Here is a 23597-nt window from a genome sequence, read left to right on the forward strand (position 1 = left end):
AAAAACAAACCAACCACACACCACAATGTCAGGAAGGGCGATAAGAGAAGAGCGAAGGTGCTGAGCTTCCGTGCGCATCCCTGAGCCTGCGGGGCCGGCGTGGGCTCAGCCCCCTTCTCTCGCCTGGTTTGCAACGTGCAGGAGCTCGGGGAGGTAAGCTGCTCAAAAAACCTTCGTTTCTGTCGGAGGGGAAGTATTTTATGCGTTAGGCTGGGAATTCTTCTCTGATCTGTGTCACCCTGGTGTCTTTAAGAGAAACAAAACCAAACCTACTATGGCATGTTTATTACTGTAGAGTAAAGAATATCCTGTTTGCTAGCACGAAGTGATCAGCTTGATATCGTTAAATAAAACCCAGACTATTTATTCTTATAGTCTGGGAAACAAGCGTTTGATCCTCAGCAGTGAGTATTTTCGATATAAAGTCAACTTCCGTGATAAACAACAGGAAGAGGAGTGTGCAGAAGAATTACATTTTGTCAGTGACAGTTTTTGCGTCTTTCAGCCCTTTGAGAAGGAGGTGGGGGTGCGCTAGTAGAGGTTTGACTGGTTTTCCAAGTCGCTGTGTGTTACCAGCCCGGTCCCGCTCTCTTGCTGGTGAGTGGGGACATCTGCTGCCCAACTCCGATGGTTGGCTTCCATCCGCTCGCGGAAGGCACTAATTATAACGAAAGGAGCAGGTCTGTGCAGAGCAGTACTGTAGGATTCATCTTTTTTTCCCTGAGGGTCGAGTACAGCCTTTTCTGGAGACTCTCCTCTTCGCAGTTATGCCTGTACAAAGAACTCGCAGGCGGTGTAGAGACTAACAATTCCTCTGGTATCTCCCACCGTTAACTTCCAACTTGGTGCTTGCAACTGCTTGATCCAGGCTGAGTTAACGAAGCGTCCCAGATCACAGTGGTTCTTCGCAGCTAGGTTTGTCTCAAACAACTGTCACGTTAGTGAGGGCTGCCTGGAAACTTTGGTCTTCCTCTCTGAGCACAGTAGTGAGTCTCAGACATCTTGACTGCAAAGATTTTGGGGTTCAAATTCGCATGGTATGAAATTGCCATCTTTGAGGAAGGTGTTAATAACAGCTTGGATAATAATCCCTTGGCGTTACCTGTGCAAGGCTGATTTGGCCCTGGGGTATGGGGCAGGACTTAGCCGACCCTTAGGGTTCCTATCAGCTCTCTCCTAATTCTGTATTGCACAACCTTTGTGTTGTAGAAAGAAGAAGTGGAAGACAACAGTGACGCAATCATGGAAGGGGCTCTGATAGCCCGGGACAGAGTTGGGGTGCAGGACTTTGTGCTACTGGACTCCCACACCAGTGAGACTGCTTTCCTGACCAACCTTCGCAAGCGATACCAGGAGAACCTCATCTATGTAAGTGCTGGTCATGTGGATTCATGTAGCCTGTGGCAGGTGAAACCTTTCTAAGAGTGCCCTTGCTGGTCAGATCTAGGAAGAAGAGCTGTGTGTGTGTGTATCTAACAACAAACCTTCCTAGATGTTAGTAGTAACCAGCAGAGTGATCACCCAGTAGAAGTTCACCAACTTTAGCTAATGAAAACAACAGTCTTGGCTTGCTCTGAGTCACCTTACAAGGTTTCAAACAATATGCAGTAAATAGTAAGGGAATGAAACGTGAAACACTATTTTTGAAGGCAAGGCAGCGCTGAACGTGGTGTCTGGTCTGAGAAGTGCTGAGTGCCTCACGGTGCAAACTGAGGAGGCTTTGTAGCCACGTCCGTGTTTTTCAGCAACTCCAAGGTTATGCATTGGCTTACACAGTTAGATACTCTGAACGTATGCTTTGTCAAATGGGGACTGATTGTCTATAGCACTAGTGAAAAGGGTTGAAAGAGTGTGCAGAAGGTAGATGTGTCATTTTTGACATGCTAAAAATGTTTATAAATAAGGAAAACATATGTGTCCTGAAATAGGTTATTTGTTCCTCTTTCACAGTAAGAAGGCATTTTCTCTGTTGAGCTGCTGTCTGTGGAATAGACATCCTGCGTGCCTTTCCCTCACAGCATTAGTTACTGGTCACTTCCAAAGACTTTGTGAAACAGAGCTGGGATAGTAAATGCATTACGTTAACTTTGATTTTAGTCAGAAAAAAAAAATCCCTTAAGCATCATGAGATATCAACAACATGCATATAAAATGTAAGGCTCTAAGCTCGCTTTCATTGTTCAACCCTACTCTTAACTGAGTAGGTTTTGGAAGAAGTTTGGTGTTGGCTTTGAAATAGTGAAGCCTGTGGAGGGGTTTTTGGTAGGTTTCTTTTTTTCCCTCGTAACAAGTTCTCTACCATCTTTTCCAGTTGGTCTTGCATAACGTCCTGATGAACTTGACTCCTCTTTCAGGAGCCATCATTCTTGTGGTGGAACGTGTTTCCCACTTGTATCCGTTCTTTCTCCCTGCAGACTATATTGGTACTCTTCTTGTGTCTGTCAACCCTTACAAAGAGCTGGACATCTACACAGCGACGCAGATGCAGCTTTATCGAGGAGTAAACTTTTTTGAACTGCCACCACATCTGTAAGTAGAACCCTTAGGATTTCAGTTTAAATTAATAAATTGGGTTTTCTCTGTGTACTAGGAACAAGGATGTATCCACAGTCACTAGGTCTGGTGAGTGCTGATGTTCTAACCTTCCTGTAGGTAAGGATGTGTTTGTCTCTGTCTTCTGGCTGACAGTGAGAGTAAAAGAGGAACAAAAGGATTGCAGAAGTGATGTTGGGGAAACTAGGGAAAGAGTTATCTTGAAGATAACTGCCCAGACTAGTGTGTCCTCCCCATTACACATGGTCTGGTCAGACCACTGCCTGACTGTCCCCATGTGAGATTCAACATATTTTCCTTCAGCTGTCCAGAAGGCTCTGATCATCTTGCCTTGTCCTCTGAGGCCCCATGTCAGTGCAGGCAACCACAGGATGAGCACGGTGCTCATGTACAGCCTTCACTTGGGCTTCCCAGGAGGGGAAGAAATCTGAACTCCTGAATTCTGAGCTGGAATTATTTGGTGGTTAGAAGTTGTTGGACGGTGGTTTGAGTAGTGGTTGTTTGGGGTTGGTTTTTTTTTCTTTTCTTTCCCTTCCTTAAGTGGCATATTGGGGAAGGCTCCACTAGTGGTTATCTTTGTATCTCTCTATAAGCAGACGTTGGGGTTTTGCCTCTACTGGAGTCAAAACTGGCTCCTCTGCTTTGGAGGAGGGAGCGCCTGCTGTGGGTAAACTGTATTCACCAGCAAGTCATGCCAACCAGTAAATCCTACAGCAACAGTGGGAAAAGAACAAGCCTTGTCTGTCCCTCAAATACAGACTGGGTTTTTGCTACGAGACCTCCAGTCAGACTCGTGTTTTGAGCTGTGCTTTTGCAGCGTGTACAATACTTGTAACGTTAGACGAGGTGTAAGCACTTCTGGGGAAAAAACCCTTTGATGCTCTGCCTCCTGTTGCCATTTCTAAAGGGTGCTTCTCCTCTGAACGCTTCTTGTGATCCCTGTTCAGATACGCCATAGCTGACAACGCCTACCGGGTGATGTGCAGCGAGTACAACAACCACTTCATCCTCATCTCTGGGGAGAGCGGCGCGGGGAAGACAGAAGCATCCAAGAAGATCTTGCAGTACTACGCGGTAACCTGCCCGACCACGGAGCAGCTGCAGATCGTCCGCGATCGGCTGCTCCTTTCCAATCCTGTTCTGGAGGTAAAAACTAAATAAAGGTGCAAAATGCAGAAGAATTGGCATTGGTGGCCTCAATCCATGCAAGTCTACGCACCCGCACCCAGGAACAGCCTCCTATTTTACACGGTTTTGTGTGTAAAATACAAAAAAAACTCTTTTTTTTTTTTTGCACCTGCATATAACATATATAATAACGGATGTTTGGCCCCTTGGCAGCACAACCTCTGAACGAATGGTTGGGATTTAACTTAGTGTTCAGAAATTTAAACTTGGGTTTGATAGTGGAGGGATAGCTGAAACCTGGGAGTACAAGAAACTGCAGCATACAACAGCTTCTCGTGGTTTCAGTTATAGGTCATACAAAAAAAAAGAGTGATAATCTTTTTTAGCTGCATATTCCCCGTTAAAGCTAGGGAAATACAGTAGTTTAGGGTCATAGAATCATTTAAGTTGGAAAAGACCTTTGAGATCAGCGAGTCCAGCTGTAAGCCTAACGCTGCCAAGTCCACCAAGTTTGTATTTCTTTCATCCCACTAAATTCAGTAGTAGGACTCAGCTGATGCAGCAAATCTTTATTTCTGGAGCTTTCTTCTACCACGGGTGTCAGGTTCTCAGTAAGATTAGAAGTGACTTAATCTACCTGTTTCTCCACAGGCTTTTGGAAATGCAAAAACTCTGCGTAACGACAACTCGAGTAGATTTGGGAAATACATGGATATCCAATTTGATTTTAAGGTGAGAACAAACTTAATGGAGCGCTCTTAAAACAAGCTGTATCAGTGAACCTCTTGGACACTTCCCAGGCAGCACAGGATTTATTATGACTTAGGCTGCAGATTTCTGACCCTGTTTTTACAGGCGTTGCATTTTGTGAGTAGAGTCACTAGTTATACACCCTGAAAGCTTCCTACATTTCTGGCAGTGCTGCCAGCCCTGAGTTGAAAGCTGATATAAATTGTTGTAAAGCACAAGTTGCACTAAAAGGACACCAAACCTTTAGGTACAGCTGGTGCTGTTGTTGGACACTAAGTCTTAAACACAAGATGGCAGATAAGTCACAGCAGAAACGCGCTTCTCCTGACACTGCTCCTCGTTGGTAGGTGAGGAGGAGCAGCCGTCGCAATGACGTTATTTATATCTGCTGGTGTTGATCTGACTCCTTTGTTCTGCCAGGGGGCTCCCGTGGGAGGGCACATCCTCAGCTACCTGATTGAGAAATCCAGAGTTGTCCACCAAAACCACGGAGAAAGGAATTTCCATATTTTCTACCAGTTATTAGAGGGTGGAGACAAGGATCTTCTTTGCTGGCTTGGGCTGGAGCGCAACCCCCAAAAGTACGCGTATCTCATCCAGGTCAGTGGGAGCTCCTCCCTCTCTCTGTATCCCACATCAGGAATGGCAGGGATTGCAGATGCAGCTTTCCTCTCGTGCTGAGCGTGCTGCTGAGCTGTTAGGAGAACCTGCTGTATGTCACGTTGGAGCTCGCGGGCAGGTTGGTTGCAAACATATTTGTCCTGAGGCTGCCGTACACGGTGCTACCCTGGGTGCTTTTGTAGCAGCAACTGTTCTAGCTGGGATGGCCTGAGGATGCACGGGATAAGTGGCTTGTAAGAGATAATATCTTGTACTGGATCAACTGGTAGTAGTTGTGGGGGCAGAAACAAAGCTTTTGGGCAACGTGACCCAGTGACAGCAAAGCCATCAGAATTTTAACAAGTCACTTACACAATTAGTAAGAATTCTGGGGAATTCCCCATGTTCCGTGCATGCAGAATGTCTTACTGCTGCTGTGACACTGTAAACACTCTGAAGCAAATGTCACCAAGCCATTTGATGGCCTCGGGTCCCCCTAGTATGGTCAAGACACTTCTTGATTCATTGAGAAGAGTGGTCTGAGCTACTAAACAGCAGAGTACCATCTGTCTGCAAGTTATGCTTTGTATAAAGGCATCTCTTCTAAGGCTTCTTTGTCAGAACCTGGTATAAAATGGGTTTCTCAGGATTTATGGACCCCGTATTACTGAGGTCCACAGGTGTGGTTATGCAGTGTACAGCTCACTTCGTGGTACTGCTCTCGCTTTCCTTTCTTCATTGGTAGTGAAGAATACTTGGGCAGAAGACACTATTACCATAAAAATGGAAGATGACTGTAAGCTCAAGCTCTTCACAAGACTTAGCTGTTTTATGGCAACCACTATCCAAGCTCGATGCTTCAAGTTATCTGAAGCTTTACATATAAACTGAAAGATTTGATCAAATGAGCCACTTTCCGGATTAGCAGGAGTGACATAAACAGTAAACTTGCTAGCTAGTTGCCAGACTGCATCTATACAGGCTGAGGAAACTGGGAATGACAGCAGCATTGCTGTTGTTTGGTGCTGATAAGGAAGGTGCTTTGCCAATGAATTGTACTAACTCATCTTTCTCTTACTGACAGGGTCGATGTGCCAAAGTGTTTTCTATTAATGACAAAGAATGACTGGAAATAGTCCGCAAAGCTTTTACTTCATTGACTTTACTGAAAAGATATAGAGGTATGCATGTTAAATGGGACGGAACATACCAATTAGGAAAAAATTTTTACCATGAGAGTTGTAGAACACTGGAACAGGTTGCCCAGAGAGTGGTGGATGCTCCATCCTGGAGATGTTCAAGGCCAGTTGGACGAGGCCCTGAGCAACCTGATCTAGTTGGAGATATCCCTGTTCCTTGCAGGGGGGTTGGACTAGATGACCTTTGAAGGTCCCTTCCAGCCCTAACCATTCTATGATTCTACCAAAGGGAAAAAAAAAGTAAGGAACGTGCTGCTGTCTTACCTTAAAAGTGATGAAGCAGCCTTGCTTGGGAGAGGTGTTAAAGATGGAATAGGACATCCTTTGGGGAGATTGAGGGAGTGTGGGGGAGAAGCTCTGGCACTCATACAGCATGATCTCAGCTGGTGGTAGTGTATCTCTGCAGCAGGTTGTCCGACTCGCCTCCTCCAGCCTAGCCAATATTCCGTGTATTAGCGTGCGTCGGGAAGGTTAGTGCCATCCCAGGGACCTGTGGGAACCTGTTTTCTGACGGAGTGTCTCTTGTTATCAGCATCTCTTTGGGATTGTTGCCAGTGTGCTGCACCTTGGGAACATCAGTTTGAAGAAGACAGCAATGGACATGCCATCATTCGTGACGGCACGCAGATCAAGTGGATTTCAAAGGTATCTCTTCGAGATAGTGTCAGTATTACAAGAAAGCCTTAACCTTGCTGTGTTTCCTCTTAAGGACAAAAGCATCTCTTCCCAAAAGTGGAAGGATTGCTATAGAAATGCCCAGCTCTTGTTATAAACTTGACTCGTAGGGTTGATGTGCCCCTTTTCTCTGTAGCACATCTCTCTGAAACTTCCTTACTTATGCTGCTCAAAGATGAGTAGAACTGAGATCTGTCGGGCTGGTGTCCCCCTGGAAGGAATGGGAATGAGCTTGGGGGGGTTATTCCCTGCTGATCCCACAGCACTGCTTATTCTAACAGTCTCCTGCTGGCGGTACTCTGAGCGCAAGCGTTTCTTTTTCTGCAGCTCCTGGGTGTGCACTTGTCCATTCCTGCAGGAAGCTCTCACCCATCGGAAGATCGAAGCCAGATCTGAAGAGGTACCGAGCAGCCCTGTGTAACCCCAGGCAGCTGGGAGCCCCCCAACAAGTGGTGGTGACAGAAGAGGAGCTCTGTTCTTAGCAGGAACAAAACCGGATCGCTCTGGCTATCTCTGTCCTCCTCCGTGTCACCTTCCTCTTCTAGCCTGAGACGTTAAACTAAAACATGTTCCCAATATTAGAGTTTTATGGCTGAACAAGGTGGTCGCTGTTAAAAAGCTGGGAGCAGGCGCCCTGTATTTGAGCCAAACTGTTCCCTTTTGTCCAGTCCCTAGAGCGCTTCCTGGGAAACTGGGCTGCAGAAACGGAGAGAAAAGCGCTAGTGAAAACTGTTCTTGGAGCATTTGGCACCAGTTTACTAAAATGAAACTGAGGAAGTCAGAATGCTTCTCCCCACTTGTCTAAACGGGTACTCTCCAAAGCGTGGTGTCACAGTCCTCATGGCTTGTGGCCGTGCACCAGGCTGATGGTGGACAAAGCCACCGGCAGCTGCAGATCGGCTGAGCGCTGGGCTGTGGGACACCACAGCGTGGCTGGGACTCCGAGCCACCAGTGTCAACTGGCTTTGCAGAAGGTTGTTCTGATCTTCTGTGTTATTTATCATCTCTGGCATACCTTTATGTATATATATATTTTTTTTTTAGGTCCTAAGCCCGTTGAACCGTGGATCTGGCATTCTATGCTCGGGATGCAGTAGCAAAGGCCATTTATGGACGGACTTTCACTGGCTGGTCAACAAAATTAACGGCTCTCTGGCCAACAAGGTTGGTTTCTTGTCTAGTGTCCTCGACACTGAGTACCCCGACATGCTGAGCGGTTTCCCTAGTGAGGCTCTACAGCACTCATCACAAAAATCTTGGATGCTTGCTAATTGATGTAGGGGCATCCCACAGCGCTGAGCTGGAAAACTTTAGTTAGATGTGGAAGGTTAAATGGTTTTAGCAGTTCATTACCTGCTTTAAAGTGGCAACTGCGTTGGCATGTGACACGAAGTTTTCAAAGAGAAAGTTTAAAATTTAGGTGAAAGAAACTACATGAAACATGCAGGGAGGAAGCATCAGCTGAAGCAGCAATTACTGAGCGATGGTGTCTCTAACAGGATTCAAGTCGGAAAACAGTTATTGGCCTGCTGGATATCTATGGCTTTGAAGTGCTGGACACAAACAGGTAACAGCAGCTCCTGAGGCATGGGGTGACCTGTCCCCATGCTGGTGGGGGGCATGTGCTTAAGTCATAGAATCATAGAATGGTTTGGGTTGGAAGGGACCTCAAAGATCATCCAGTTCCAACCCCCCTGCCATGGGCAGGGACACCCTCCACTACACCAGGTTGCTCAAAGCCTCATCCAACCTGGCCCGGAACACTTCCAGGGATGGGGCATGTTGTCCTGCATGGCTTCTTGAATCTAGTCTTGTCCCAGCAAGGTGAGGTACAGGTGACTGCAAAATCTGGGTGCTGAGTTAGCTGATCCCAGGGTGAAAGCTTTAGCTTGGACTTCTTGCGTGGATTTGAGCCATTGGGCCAACAGTGCAGGAGGAACACGTGGGCTTGGTCTGTGCAGAAGCAGGCTGTTTGGCTGGGATACAGCAGGTAGTGATGGGAGAAGTAAAACTGTCCATGAAATAAATAACTAATGCTGACTTAACCACTCTGAAGCTTTGAGCAGTTCTGCATTAATTACTGCAATGAGAAGCTCCAGCAGCTGTTGATTGAGATGACCTTGAAAGCAGAGCAGGAGGAGTATGAACTGGAAGGAATAGAGGTAATTTGTTATTCTCCTTCTTTTTTTTTTTTGAACAGCAATTACACTGAATGCTTTTGATCATCAATGAAGAAGGCATCTTGCTTTTTTCTTTTTTTTACTTGCCATGTTCCCTCTGCCCACAAGTAACCTATCCTTTGTGTATTTTTACATTCTTGCGTCAATGCTTCCCCCGTGAGTCTGTTCTGCTTCAGCATGCCATGCACTATTTCTAGACAGGAGACTGTCCCCAATTCTGGACAGTTCATCTTTGCACTGTTCATGTGGGAAGTACAAGGTACTGGTGGGTCTCGTTCTGTAACCGTTTTTGCAGTGTAATTTAGCCTATATTTAATTTACATCATCTAAGGAAGGAGTAGGACATGCCCAAAACTCAGGTCAGCAGTGGCGACGTCCCTGTAGAAATGAGGAGCTCCAACGGTGGAAGACACTGGAAGATGGAGTGCATTGATGTAGAGAATGAGAGGATGACTGGGGCTGCTGAAGGCAGGAAGACTAGTGCGGGGTGACGGATCACTGTGCTGTCACTTTTTCCCCAGCAACTCGATCAATCCTAATTCACTACACTGATCTTTAGTGGGATCGGAGTCAAGTTAAAAACTGCAAGGAAAAGGTCATCTTCTAAACCTTTTTTCCTTTTTTTTTCCTTTTATTTTCAGTGGGAACCAATTCCATATTTTAACAACAAGATCATCTGTGACCTGGTTGAGCAAAAACATAAAGGAATAATCTCCATTCTGGTAAGAAGAGAGTTTGTACTACTTAAACTAAAATCCCTGCCTGTGCCTGGTGGTAGTGGTCCACAATCATACTTTTTCCTTTAATTATGTGATGGGTCTACATTATTCAGAACGTAGATAAATAGCCAGACCTTGTAAACCAAGACCCAGAGGATTAAGGTAGAGGATCTGCTTGCCAGAGTTGTGGTTTGTAAAGGCAGTATGCTGCTTCGAGTGCTTGAGAAGGCAGACCTCGGCCGTTTTGCCTGGAGTCACTGAGACATCGGAGGAAGGTGCACACAGTGACCTACTGGCTATAGTCAGCAGCAGGAATGGGACCCAGGCTCCTTCCAAGCAGGGAGATGGCAGAACACCAGCAGGGCTTCTCCATAGCCACCTGAAGCCAAATATCCAGGCTTCTGTAAAGATGAAAAAGAACAATTTATCCCATCTATCTGCTTGCATGACGTGCCAGCCTTGATGGCTGATGCTTCTGAAGAGCTCAGCTGGGAGAGAAACTTGAGAGCTGAAAACTTATCTCAAATTGTAGCCAAGCTCTTTGGTGGTTTTGCAGAAAAACATTGCACTAAATATTAGTGAGGAGGGAGTAGCCTGTTCAGAGCAGCATTTGATCTGGTGTCTGCTGTTCCAGGATGAAGAATGCTTACGACCTGGTGAAGCAACAGATTTGAGCTTCTTGGAAAAGCTGGAAGAGAAAGTAGGAGATCATGCCCACTTCGTGACGTATGCATTTACACTCTGTATCCTATCACAGAGGCAACTCTTCCCATCTCTTACCCATAACAGAGTGTTGGGGAGGGAACAATTTTGCTCTGTACCAAAGAAAATCAAGCAGCCCACCCACTGTGTGACATTGTAATGTCTTAAGCTCGTAGGGTATGACCTGGGGTAGTGGGGAGCTGGTGGTGGGGATTCTTGTCTCTTTACTAGTGTGATGCTGATCTTTGAGTCTGGTTTCATTCCACATTAAAATTAGGGACTAAAGATGGGATGGCTTTGGCCCGTGACTTTGGCCTATGAAGGTTAGATGGCTTTGGCCATAGGTGGCTTTGTCCCCCACTGACTCTAGGGAAAGCTGAAGGTATTGTGAAGAGGAACCTAACGCCCCAGGCTGCGAGGGGTACATCAATATTTTTCAAGAGTCCATCTTGGTACGTGTGAGCTTTGGGAACAGAGAGGGAAGAAACGTGATCTCCCAGATGAGTAGCGTTTTAGTTGGTACTCAATTTGTGGAGTTTTCAGCTTCAGTTGTGGTGGCAGACGAAGGCATTGGCGCTGGGCTGTCCTGGCAGCTCCCAGCAGAAGCTTGCTGAAGGGCTTTGACAAGTCATCAATTCAGAGTCACGCTGCTGAATTGTCACCGTTTCTGCGTCTCTGAAGTTCATCGCCGCCAAGTGGGAAATTTGTAGCCAACTTCCTTGTCACCACAACGTGCCTTAATGCTGTTCTGCCCGATTAAAAGCTTTAAATAGAAGTGCTGGAGCTGCTTAAATGGGATCTGCACTCGGTGACACTCTTGGAAGGAAACTTTGATGTACTAATGTGCTGTTGTGACACACAACTCTGCTGTTAGTGACTGCTCGTAAAGCTGAAAGTTAAACTGTCAAGTTGCTCTTTTATTTTTATTTTTTTCCCTAAAAAAAGCATCCTTGCTTTCTAAGATTTTCCTGCTGTTCTTGAAAATTTCGAGTCCTTCTTTGTATCTGTGCTCTTGTCTAGGGTAAAATATCTCTAAAAACCCTTTCCCCCCTAGTTTCACTTTGAAATGGAAGAAGCTGGTGGTCTTTTTCTCGTGTAGACAATGAGAATGTGTTTAAATGAATGTTACAGGAGGAGATCTCCACTACTTCTGCCAAGGGGGATCATTGTCAAACAGCAATGGATAGGTTGCAGATATTCTGAGGAGTTTATGGCAGCTGTTCCGAACGGGCAGATAGATGATAATTTGATCATGGTCAGAGCCACATCAATAGGAACAAGCACTAGACTTCCAGCTGTCCTCCTGGTGACTTTGTACCAGCTGAGGAAGCCTGTTTGCTGCTTTTTCTCTTGGTGTTTTTGTGGTTTGTCTTTTCCCTGCAGTCGCAAGCTCGCAGACCAGAAAACACGGAAATCCATTGACTGGGTGGACTTCCGCCTCCTTCACTACGCAGGAGAAGTCACTTACTGTGCTGTCGGTGAGTGTGCACAAAGTCAAGAAGTTACCTGAGCTTTTAGGGCAATGTGGTGGGTGATGACTTGGTGGGAAGATGAATTACAATGTGCTCACCTTCTGAAGGTAGTGTTACTTCGAAATCTTAAATGTGAATGCAGTGAGAATTTTGTGGATATAAATATCCAAATTTTGTGCTCCAAAATAATTAAACCTTTCTTTTTATTATTTTCCCAGGATTTCTGGAGAAGAATAATGATCTACTGTACAGAAACCTAAAAGAGGTAAGCACCAAAAAGAGGGATGCAGTTCTCCTAAGCTGCTTTGCTTGAAGCAGCAATGTTTTGCAGAAGGTGTATTTAATCTCTGTGGCAAATAAGAACAACTCTTTTTCCTTAGCAATGTTTTAGGCACCCACACGTGTGTCCTTCCAGCTGTGCTGCTCGAGCTTAGAAGCATCACAGCAGGAACGTGGCTGCTAAATGAGGCAGCTTTTCATTCCTCCTGTTTCAGGTGCTGTGCAACTCTAAAAACGGCATCGTCAGAGACTGCTTTTTACTGTCGGAACTAGACAACAGGAGGAGACCAGAGACTGTGAGTTTCATCTTTAGTCTTAACTTTGAACACAAACTCAACTTCCCCAGTCTTGATTCAACCACTGATCCTGTCCTCAGTCCTGAATTCAGTGGATTTTTTTTTTTGTTTTGCTGGTGTTACGCCCCTGCTGGTTTCCTGGTAGTTGAACAGGGACGTTGCTGAGACAGCAGCTACAGAGTGACGTACCCCAACGTCGTTGTTAATGTGTGCTGCTAAAACAAGCCCTGTGCCCAGCACCCAGCAGCAGTTCGTTTCTGAAGGGCTGCCTTGCGTGCCCAGCTGCGTGGCAGGGGTTCAAATATCCCAGCTAAGCACTCTGCCCAGGTAACTCAGGGCTGACTGTGCTTCAGAAGCTTTGTGGTACTAATGCAGATGTCAGCCTTTCCCTTAAAGCTCTAAGATGGGTGCAAGGAATGGGTTGACTTCTATTACTGCAGTGATGAGTTTCAAAGCTAAGAAACTTCTTTTGATGCCATCTTAGGTTGCAACCCAGTTCAAAAACAGTCTGATGAGTCTGATAGAAATCCTGATGTCCAAGGAGCCTTCTTATGTCCGATGCATCAAACCGAACGAGAGCAAGGAGCCTGGTAAGGCACTGGGCTGAAGATACAGTTGAGATAAAGGAATGAAGTGAGGGAGGCTTGAGCTCGTAGCTAGGTAGAGCATGCACCTGTGTATATATGCATATAAAATCTTATATATATGTATATACCTCTATATATGTATATAAAAATCTTAGTTAAGCCAGCAGCAAAGTCATCACCTCGGGTAATTGTAGATTTGATTCCTTCCTTATTTGTCCCAATACTTGAGCAAGTGAGCGAGCTTCTGTAGACAGTATTTACCAGTGAATGTGTGTTCTTACTGCAGGGAAGTTTGACGATTATCTGATCCGACACCAGGTGAAATACCTGGGCCTGATGGAGCACTTGCGGGTGAGACGAGCCGGCTTTGCGTACCGGCGAAAGTATGAGCTCTTCTTGCAAAGGTACGTGGAGCTGGTTTGCCCTCTAGCCAGGTAAACCTGCCCTCCCACGAGGGTTTCAGAGCAAGATTTGTTTAAATGTCGAGCCCCAGTGACAGGAGATGTGGAGGTGTCAGCAGAAACTCTTCTGCATCAAAGACAACTTGTGCATGTCTTTTGTCTGATCCATTTTGATCTGCTTTGGCATCTTCTGCCTTGAATAAAGCAGTAGGAATTTGGGAGGGGAGAGTTTCAGGAAGGGGCTCCTCAAACATCAAGTCATTTGCGTTGATGTCTTGCTGATGTTTCAGGTATAAATCCCTCTGTCCAGCTACCTGGCCACATTGGCACGGGCCAGCAGCTGAGGGTGTGGAGAAGCTCATCAAGCATATTGGTTACAAACCCGAGGAATACAAATTAGGAAGGTAAATTTCCCTTCTCTGGCTGGGATCTCTGCTGCTCAGCTGCATGGTGCTTGCCACATTCGATCCTCTGTCCTGTCTGTGACTGCAAGCCACCACGTGTCCCTTCCCTGGGAGCTGCAAGATGTGGTGGTGAGAACAGATCCCTTCAGCTTGGCTCTTGCTTGACCGTGTGAACTGAGCGGAGCTGTCTGGGTCTGCAAACCTGATGGCTTCTGATGAGTGACTTCTTAAAAACAGGCAACAACCACCTCGCTCCAAAGGCATACACCACACAGGAGCAAGGAGACGGATAAAAAGCCCAGATGCACAAATTTCCTCTCTATTTTTTACCTTCCTGTTTCTATGGAAGCTTGAATCCAGCTGAGTTCCTTCCATCTCTGCGTTAGGGGAGATGGGCTGCCTTGCTTCAGCTCCATGTCTCCTGGTGTGCTTGGGCAGCCAGAGGCAGCTTGCCTGTCTCAGACTTGGGTTCTCTGCTTAACTGCCTTCTGCAACCACTCCTGAACCACAACTTGTCCTCCCTGCTGAAGACAAGACATGGGGCAAGGCAGGGCTCTCTAGAGTCACCTTCAACCTGTGGCTATCAGAATCCATGAATTAATGTCTAGGATAGTAGCTAAGACAAGGACATCTGTTTTCACTGAGTTTCAGCTGCTTATCCTGAGCTCTGCAGCTCCTGGGGAAACTTGCAGGGATCCCGACATTGAGAATTATGTAGTTGTATAAAGGCAGAGCTCCCCATGCTGCCCCTTCCAGGGCACCTGGGACCTTGTGCAGTAACTGATGGTTTGCTTCTTTCCCTCTCCGTGCCACCCTTTGCCACATCCTTTGCATCCTTTCGGGAAGTGCCAGCTAGACAAAGAAAAGTGGTTGTGGAAGGAGATGTATCTTGTCAGCATTGCAGCTAGCTGGAGGACTCTGAGCCCAGTTAGGGCAGCTGAAACCATGGCTCACTGTGAATAAGCTGTTCGTGGTCTCTCTTTCAGAACCAAAATATTCATTCGGTTCCCAAAGACTCTGTTTGCTACTGAGGATGCGTTTGAATTCAGAAAGCACCTGTTAGGTATGGTTCCAGTTCCCTTATCTGTGTCTAGACTGAGAAGCAGAGCCTGGGCAACCTGTGTTTCTGGGCTCCAGGTTCACGTAGCAGGTTGCGCCATGGTGGGAGCTGAGACCCCTGGTCTGCACAGCTCTGGAGGGTCCAAGGAAAACAACCTTCTTCCGGGATGGGGAGAAATCACTAGCTACATATCTTGAGTTCGGGATACATACCTCCTTTGGAGCTCCTCGGCCCTACTAGTAGCTGTTGGTCCGTGTTTAGATGCACTAAGTACCTTTCCCTTGGGACTGGGATACCACCTGTCTCATCCTACTGTTACCCGTTTGTACCTGCTTGAGATGTGTAAATGCATGGGGCTGCCTAGGGCTATGTCTACCTACCCAGGCTGCATCTGGTCCTGTGGGTGTCTTGGCACCTTTGTTCCCATGCGTGGTGGTTGTGCAGACCCTCCCGTGCCTTGGCACACGGTGTCCAATGGCTGGAGCACAGCTCCTCGACACCATCCTGTAGGTACAAGCAATGTCTCTGCCTTTTTTTTTTTTTTTTGCCAGTTTCAAGACTACAGGCCAAATATAAAGGATGCCTTGGGAAGAGAGAGTACAAGAAGAAGAGAGAAGCAGGTATGGGCTCTGAAATCAAGGATTCTCCTCTTGGGGCTACGCTTTCCAGCTTTGGGAGGTCACGAATCCAGGTTGCTGCAGATAGCAGTTGCGGCTTCCCCGCAGGGCTGTGGGTGTTGGGGGCAGATGCTGGTGACAGCTGTATGAAGAGCATTCACAGAGGTCCCTCTAGTCCTGTTTGGCTCCTCATGCCATCAGTCGTGCGAGCAGCTCTGCAGCAGCCTCTGCTGTGCTTGTTGGGGATGTTCTGGGGTACCAAGGAGTTGCTCGTTAACTGCTGGGGAAATGAACCCTCATCGCAGAGGAGAGGCTGATAAACGATGCTGCAGCTCAACCAGCTCAGAGGTGGGCTGCTCGCTGCGTGGAGGGGACAGCGGGAGGCTGAGCAGTGCCAAAGGTCTGGCACTGCCTTGGTGCTGAGCTCTACAGTGAGCCTGGTGCCAGAGCAACCAGTTATGATGGAGAAGAAAACGTTCTAAACTTCTTACTGTAAAGATCAGCTGATGGGAAGAGCTGCAAAAGAGTCAGTTACAACGTCTGCTGTGTGAATTTAAACGACAGTACGGTGCAGGACCTCTGATACTGATCCAAGGGCCTGATTAATTCTTGCAGCTATCAAGCTGGAGGCTTGTTGGCGAGGAGCGCTGGCACGGAAGGCGGCCAAGAAGAGGACGTGGGCAGTTCAGATAATCAGAAAGTACCTATCGCTGTGTGGTGGTCGTGGGGAGGGTTGTGGGTGGTGGGACACAGCCTGGCCATGGCCTCTGGACAATGAGCCCGGAGTACTGACAGTACAGCGAGTCAAAGCCATCTCCTTCCCACCTGTTTCTAAGCTCTCGTTGTAGTTAGGAGGACAGTTGCCAGATGGGGTTGGTCAGAAATCCCTGTCACCTCTTCAGGGATTCTCTGATTGGCACCAGTTCCTCTGCTGGTTTATATTGGCACATGGGATCTCCAAACCAATCCTTTGCGTGCCTGTCTGTTCTCTTCATATATAGTCCTCCCTTAAACCCAGCTCCCAAATACTGCTTCAAACGTAGAGCTGATCTTCCTTTTTTTGACTCCAAAGCACTGGATTTTGGTCGATAGAACTTGGGGAAAAAAATGTTAATGTTTGGAATATTGTAAAGCTTAACATTTCCATTGCTGTAACACAGGTTACAGTGTACCTGAGCTAACGTCGGCCATCTTCTAGCCTGTTGTGTGCCTCCTGTGACTTGCCTTTTGTTTCCATTGATTTCTGAACGTAATGAAATATGGAAGCTGTGGTTTGAATGTGTTCTGTAGATTTATAAATGGCTTCATCAATCGGAAGAAACCCCTTTGCCCAGAGAACATTGAATTCGTGCAGCTTGTGCAGTACAACTACCTTATGAAGCTCAGAGACCACATTCCAAAAAACGTCTTGGACAAGAGCTGGCTCCAACCTCCTTCCATCCTGGAAGAGGTGAGGGTGGCTGTGGGCTTGGGGAGCGGTGAAGATGGCTTCCGTTCTGTGGTCACCTGCGTGCACACTTGGTGTAGGAAAAGAGCAGTGATTTCCTGCTGGCCTGTCTTCCGTTCAGGCAAGGTGGCAGAGCTTTTGGAAGACCCTGAGAACCTCTGCAATGCCTTTAGCAATAGCTCAGCTCCTTTGTGTTCTGCCTCTTCCAGCTGCTGCTGAGAATTAACTTTTCTCTGGCAGCGAAGCTCTGCAGTAGGTGGGTCTCTGGGCTGGGGGAGCTCACATGGACTTGTGACCAGATGTCACAAACAGCTTGCACCAGGCCAGTATTTGTTGGGACAGCAGCAGGAGCTGTTTGCACAACTTCACCACTTTTTTTTTTTTTTTTTTCCTTTGATGCAGACATCTGAGATGCTACAGAAAATCTGCGTTAGGAACTTAGTAAGGAAATACTGCCGAGGTGTCACTGCCGAGAGGAAAACACAGGTAAGTAACATGTGGAATGTGAATGTGGGAGTTCAAACGCCCTGTGCACTGTGATATCTGCTCTTGGTGACCTGTCTGAAACACAGGCTGCACCTTCCAGGAGCCCACTGCTGCTCCCTGTGTGCAAACACTCCTGAGCCAGGAGTCAGGTGTGTGCGTTGGTGGGACCTGCGGTGTGGTTCTCCTGCAGCCACATGGGTCTTAATCTCACAGCAATAAAACCAAGCTTCATAAAATTGGAATAGATTCATAAATAAGAAAAGATCTGTAGGACTGTTTAGTCCCTACAACCCTTTTATTGGGTGTAATAAAGGAATAACCCAAAGACGTTGGAAGAAATGCAGCGTGAGTCAGGGAGATGCTGCATGAGCAAAAGGATGACGTTGTGCCTACACTGTAACTGCTGATGTTACCGGTGGAGAAACTCCAAGAGGTTAAAGGCTGTTCCTTCTCCCAACAGTTACAGCAAAAAGTGGTGGCCAGTGCAGTTTTCAGAGGGAAGAAGGAGGGCTACCCCCAGAGCATCAACCAGCCCTTCATGGACACCCGACTGAGTGAGTACACAACGGACCCCAGAAGGACTCGGCCACGTGGCCCTTGCTCAGGAAAATTCTGTTTGACAAATCAGACTCCAGTTTTTAAAAGAAATTCCTGACAGTGGTAGCGTCACCTGCAGCGTTTGGGCCCTACCCTTTGTGTTCCGGTGCCCTGTTGTGTCCAGTGACACATTGTCACGGTGACTAATCTGCCAGACTTTGCTCTCAAACTGGAGGTACCTGACATCTATCTTGGGGCAGAGAGCCAGAAACCCAAGCAAAATTCCCCATGGGCTGGGATGGATCAGGACCCTCCATCGCTGTGCTGGATGGAGCAGGGATGTTGCAGTGCAGCATCCCCAGCTGTGGGGACCCAGTCCCAAGGACTGGAGCTGCTGGGGAAGGAGATGTGAACCTTGAGAGGCCATGTAGCTGGTGTTGAGCATGTAGAAGGCATGAGAAGAAAGCCCTTGGCAGGGCTTGTGTGAAAGTGCCTTGGCAGGGTGAGGGAACTGGGAGGCTGGGTGGGGTATGGGTGGGATGCTGGGGTTGTTCCTGGAAGAGAGTGCCAGCTGAAGCACTGTGTGGAAGGAAAAATGCTCTGGGTGGTTCTGAGCATGAGTTCTTCTGTGCCAGAGCCTGACCCAAGGACAGCCAGTAACTCCAGTGTGGATTACTTGTCAGGCAGGAAAAAAAAAAAAAAAAAATCACCGAAATGGGTTTAGGAGTAGCTGGAAGTGAACATCCTCTGTTTGGAAGGGAGTGTACCACGGCAACAAGGACTAATGGGATGAAGACAATTAATGCAGCACTCTGGTGTTTTGCTGGTGGGAGTGGTGGCCATCTGTCACAGTCATCGAATGGTTTGGGTTGGAAGGTCATCCAGTTCCAACCACCTACACTCAGTTTGTCTTTCTGGTTTGCTCCTCAGAAGAGAGTGATATAAACCCCAAAGTACTGCAGCTCATCCACGGTGAGAAGATCAAGGTAAGGGAAGGACAGCTGGAGCTCTGCAGCCCTCAAACCAGCAGGGTTGGAGTACTGGAGCTCATTGGTCTCATGGACTGGGCGATCCACATGCCCAAGGCTGTCTTGCAGCCATGTCTCTGTGGCAGGGCAGGCTGCTGAACAGCAGTGTAGTGAGTATTTCCATGCTTTACATTGGAGACAGGTCTTGGAATGTACCAAGACAAAAATTATTGAAGATTTCTTCTAATAAAAGCTTAAAAAGCACCGTTTGGGCTGTAATGGGCAGGAGAAGTGCACTGCACTTCCCACGGTTATGGCATAGAGGGCACAGGTAAACCATCCTTCTCGGCGCGTGATTCTGCCATCTGAATTTCCAAGCATAAAGAAAGCAGATGGTTTCCAGCAGAGGTTGGCAGCAGCTGTGGTGAGGTGGGACCCGCAGCTCCGCGGTCGCTCCTCGCCGAGCTGCTTCCAGCACAGGCCCCCGCGGCGGCGAGCAACGCTGATTGCGACCCCTCGTTTCCAGTACGTGACCCCCGTGATAAAATACGACAGGAACGGGTTCAAAGCGCGGGAACGGCTGCTCGTTCTGACCCAGTCCGCGGCGTACGTGGTGGAGGTGGCCAAGGTCAAGCAGAAAATAGACTATGCCACTCTGAAAGGTAATGGCGGGGTCAGCGTGGGGCTTCCCCTTCTGCCAGCGACCCTGGGGGTGGGAAAACGAACTTCTGAAACTTGGGGGTTCAAAGATACTTGAAGCAATGATCTACCTGAGAACGCTTTCTCCTGGGGGATGGACAAGGGGTCTGTGCGTCCACGTGCAGCTACTCGACGTATAAATTATGAGCAAGAGGACACAGGTCTTTGAAATACTTAAATGTGGGAGGACGTGGCTCTGCTGAAATAGAGGGGAGGGCAAAAAAACCCCACAAACACTTTCCTACCTTGTTTTGTAGTTATTTTTTAATCCTGCTGCTGTCTAAACCTACAGTCCAGGGATAAAATATGTACTTTCTCCCTCCTCCCTTACCAAAACAAAGGTAGCACGGAAAAGCGTGGAGCAAACAACTAAAGTGCTGTGTTTAAATAACCACTGCTGGAAACGTGTTATGGACAAGTGGGTGACGGGGAAAGCGATCTTCAGAAGGTGTCTGGAAAACTGGGAAGATGATGATGGTGGTGCAGAACTGTCTTCGGTAGCTTTTCCTCTAATTCTTGGGTTTCTTTTGAAGGTATTTCCACCAGCAACCTGAGCGATGGGATTGTAGTCATCCATGTTCCCGAGGACAACAAACAGAAGGTAGAGAATTTGAAATGAGGCTGCTGTGAGCTTGTGGTTAGAACTAAGGTCTTGCAGCTGATAATTATTACATTTTCCTGTGAAATAGTGGGAGTACACAGTTACTGATGTTTACTAATTCTGTAGTCAGCTAGACCTTTGCATTCTTGCTGTCTCACCATGAAAGCTTCCACTTTCCTGGTTTTTTTTTTTGGAGCCAAAGTCACTATAAATCCTAAATAGTCCCTGGAAAGGATGTTTAACAAACCCAACTTGTACGTGGCTGTTGTAACTGCTGTGTAGTTACGGGTCCCTTCCGTGCAGCATTAGGCAGGAATTATCTCTGGACGCACAACGGCTGCGTGGTTTACGTGCCGGGGTGGTTCCACGTGACTTTATGCCTCTTTTTTTTTTTCTTCTATTTCCAGGGAGATGTGATACTTCAATGTGAGCATATCTTTGAGACAGTCACTAAACTCTGCATGCTGGCCAACAAGCAAAACCTCGTTAAAGTTGTGCAGGGAAGGTAAGGAAGGAAGCTGAATGGGTGGTATTGTGCAGGCTGTATTTCATGGAAGAACCTGCTTCGGAAACTTTTAGCCCTGGACTACGTAGGTCAAAACCATTAACATCACCCCAGCAGACAGTGCCCTGAGCTGGTTAGGTCTGTTGCAGTAGCATGGTTAGTTCCATGGCTTCCTCTCATAGGCACAAGGGAAACAAGATGGGATGCACTGGCACAAGGAAAGATATTAAAACTCGTTACCACCTCTTTCCCACGCTAACAAAGTTTGTTTCCACGATGGTTGTGGTTCCTCCTTGCTAGGTGTGCTGCTCTGAGCTGCCCATGACCCGTCTGCATAAAACCCAAACTCGTTTATAGGTGACTGTACTTTAAATCTACTTTTTTTAGGCTTCTGCTGCTGTGACCTGGGCGTGAGGTTGTGGGCTTAGTGGTTTCACAGCAGACCTCGTTAGCACCAGCTCTGAGGAAAGGCTGCTGGGCTGAGCCCAGGGGTCACTTCAGGATAAATGCTCCTCCCCCTAAAAGATTGAGAATGCCCTGAAATGCGATTGCTGAGCACGGGAACCTTCTCAGTCACGCCACCAAGCTAATGGCAGGTGGATGCAGTCTGTCTCTCAAATCTCTACATAAATTGAAACTGGCATATGAAACCTGTGCTTCTGCTCCAGCTTTTCTCTCCGGCCTTTGCATTTCAATGGTAATTAGATTTGTGTGTTCAGTGGTTTTCTCCAGGTCAGATCTGCTTATCTTCTACTGCTTAATTGCACCAGGAAAATTCAAATGCCCGGACCGGGCAGGCATGCTCCATTCATCAAACCCTTCTGGGTTGCGTGGTGTAATGCAATTGTTTAGGAAATTTACCTAAGCTGGAGGGCTCTGACCTTCTAATCTAAGGAGATTTGCCAAGGGAACAGGAATAAAGGGGGCTTAGAGTAAAGCCTACTGCGAGGAAAGCATCTAATGAGGAATTCTGTCTGTGTTTGCAGTCTTCAGTTTCGCATCGGCTCTGGGAAGGAAGGGACGATGGTGTTCACCGTTGGGCAGGAGCCTCAGGTCTTTAAAGCCAAAAACGGGCAACTAACAGTGGTAAGGCCTCATCTAAGCACCAGGAATATGACTTGTGCTTTCTCCTTTGCTCAGCCTCTGTAGAGCAGAGCACAGCTCTGCTCAGCTCGGGCCCTTTGTGTGAGGTCAGGAGGAGTCGGTTCCTCTTACAGAGCAGAGAGGTGCATGACATCATTACTCTGTGAGTATCTGCCTGCATAAGATAATGCAGAGTTCATGGTCACCACTGTGTTGGGAGTTGCAGCTACTCACCTTGCACATGAATTTTCGCTGGTACTTGCTCTCTCAAGCCAGCACGGGGAGAGGGAGCAAGGTTCTCTCCTGGCTTGACCGTTTAAACATCCGCCTGCAAACTTCACCCAAGTCGTCCTTCCGCCACCTCTTCTTGCCTCCTTCAACCCAGTTGTTTCTGAAATCGGTTGTGGGGTGGAGGGAAAGCATTTCTTGTAAACCAGGCAGGTTATCTGAGAAGGAAGGGTCTGTCTGACAGCAGCAGTCTCAGCAGAACCACCACCAAGAGGAGAACAAACTCTGGCTCTATATGTAGCTCTGGAAAATGGGAGAGCTTTGCTGCTCTCCTTGCTGCTGGTCAGGCAGGGGGGTGCTAAACCTGCCTCCAGCAGCTCACAAGGCAAGAAATGGCATGTGTGGCTGGAGGAACACGGGAAGACGAGGGTCTTTGCTGCTTCACTGGGGTAGTGTGTCTGGTAGTGTCAGCGGGCAGCTCCAAGGAGGAATTGCCTGCTGAGGTGTAACACCCCTGGGGCACTGGTTAGCTGCCCTGGCAGCCCTTGGGTGATATACCAATTGTCAAACAAACAACACAACCTCTTCTCCTGCAGGCAGGGCAGAACACTCAATGACTCCTTCCTTTTCTCATCCCAGGTGTCCACCCAGGCAAAGTCTTGATGAGAAGCAGTTCCTGCTCCTGGCTGCTGTCTTGGCTGGGAACAGAAAGGAGCCTGCAGGATGAGACCAGCACTCACATCTCCCCTGGAATCTTTGATGCCATAGGGCTGCTGTGATTTGAGAGTTTGCTTGCACCTTTTAGGCTCTTTTTTATAATTTAAAACTATTCAACTATAGCTAAATAAATTCTATTATGTTGCTGTAACATTCCAGTGAGCATAGATGGTTAGACACTGTCACAGGGAAAGGTTTAAACCAAAAGATGCAGTTTCACATGTAAAATGTCCATCTCTGAGCACTCAGTAAGAGCTGAGAGCTCTGAGCAGTCAGGAAGGATTAAGACAGATGGAAGCAAAAAGGCTTTCTGGCTGTACTTTGAGTCACTGCTCACCAGGAGAGCTGCATCAAGTGCAGATCACTGAAGTTAACTCTGGTCTGAAAACACCTTTTCTCTCAGACTGGCACAGCCTTTCAAAGGAGCAGCTGCTCCTTCAGCAGGTGTAGAGATGGTTAAATCATAGAATGGTTTGGCCTGGAAGGGACCTTAAGGATCATCTACTCCCCCTGCCATGGGCAGGGACACCCTCCACTACACCAGGTTGTTCAAGCCCCATCCAACCTGGCCTTGAACACTGCCAGGGATGGGGCAGCCACAGCTTCTCTGGGCAACCTGGTCCAGTGCCTCACCACCCTGAGGGAAAAATTTCTTCCTTAGATCTAATTGAAATCTCCCCTCTTTGTTTAAAGCTATTTAAACT

The 23597-nt window shown here is 47.5% G+C and overlaps 1 protein-coding gene across 1 annotated transcript; it reads left to right on the forward strand.

The window, feature by feature from the left end:
• Window positions 1-1242: 1242 nt before the first annotated feature.
• Window positions 1243-22839, forward strand: MYO1H (myosin IH). The gene is given in 34 exon segments (XM_086623744.1): window positions 1243-1372; window positions 2415-2529; window positions 3501-3699; window positions 4333-4413; window positions 4852-5031; window positions 6116-6220; window positions 6763-6805; window positions 6808-6875; window positions 7233-7256; window positions 7258-7312; window positions 7958-8026; window positions 8029-8069; window positions 8405-8472; window positions 8962-9067; window positions 9727-9807; window positions 10439-10530; window positions 11890-11984; window positions 12197-12243; window positions 12473-12553; window positions 13038-13143; window positions 13427-13544; window positions 13832-13945; window positions 14932-15008; window positions 15557-15625; window positions 16238-16322; window positions 16913-17072; window positions 17472-17555; window positions 18016-18109; window positions 19023-19078; window positions 19587-19722; window positions 20293-20360; window positions 20768-20865; window positions 21852-21951; window positions 22816-22839. Coding segments are annotated over 34 exon segments (3069 nt in total).
• The last annotated feature ends 758 nt before the right edge of the window (window positions 22840-23597 follow it).

This window comes from Tauraco erythrolophus, chromosome 19 (assembly GCF_009769465.1).
Source record: "Tauraco erythrolophus isolate bTauEry1 chromosome 19, bTauEry1.pri, whole genome shotgun sequence".
In the NCBI taxonomy this organism is placed as follows: domain Eukaryota; kingdom Metazoa; phylum Chordata; class Aves; order Musophagiformes; family Musophagidae; genus Tauraco; species Tauraco erythrolophus.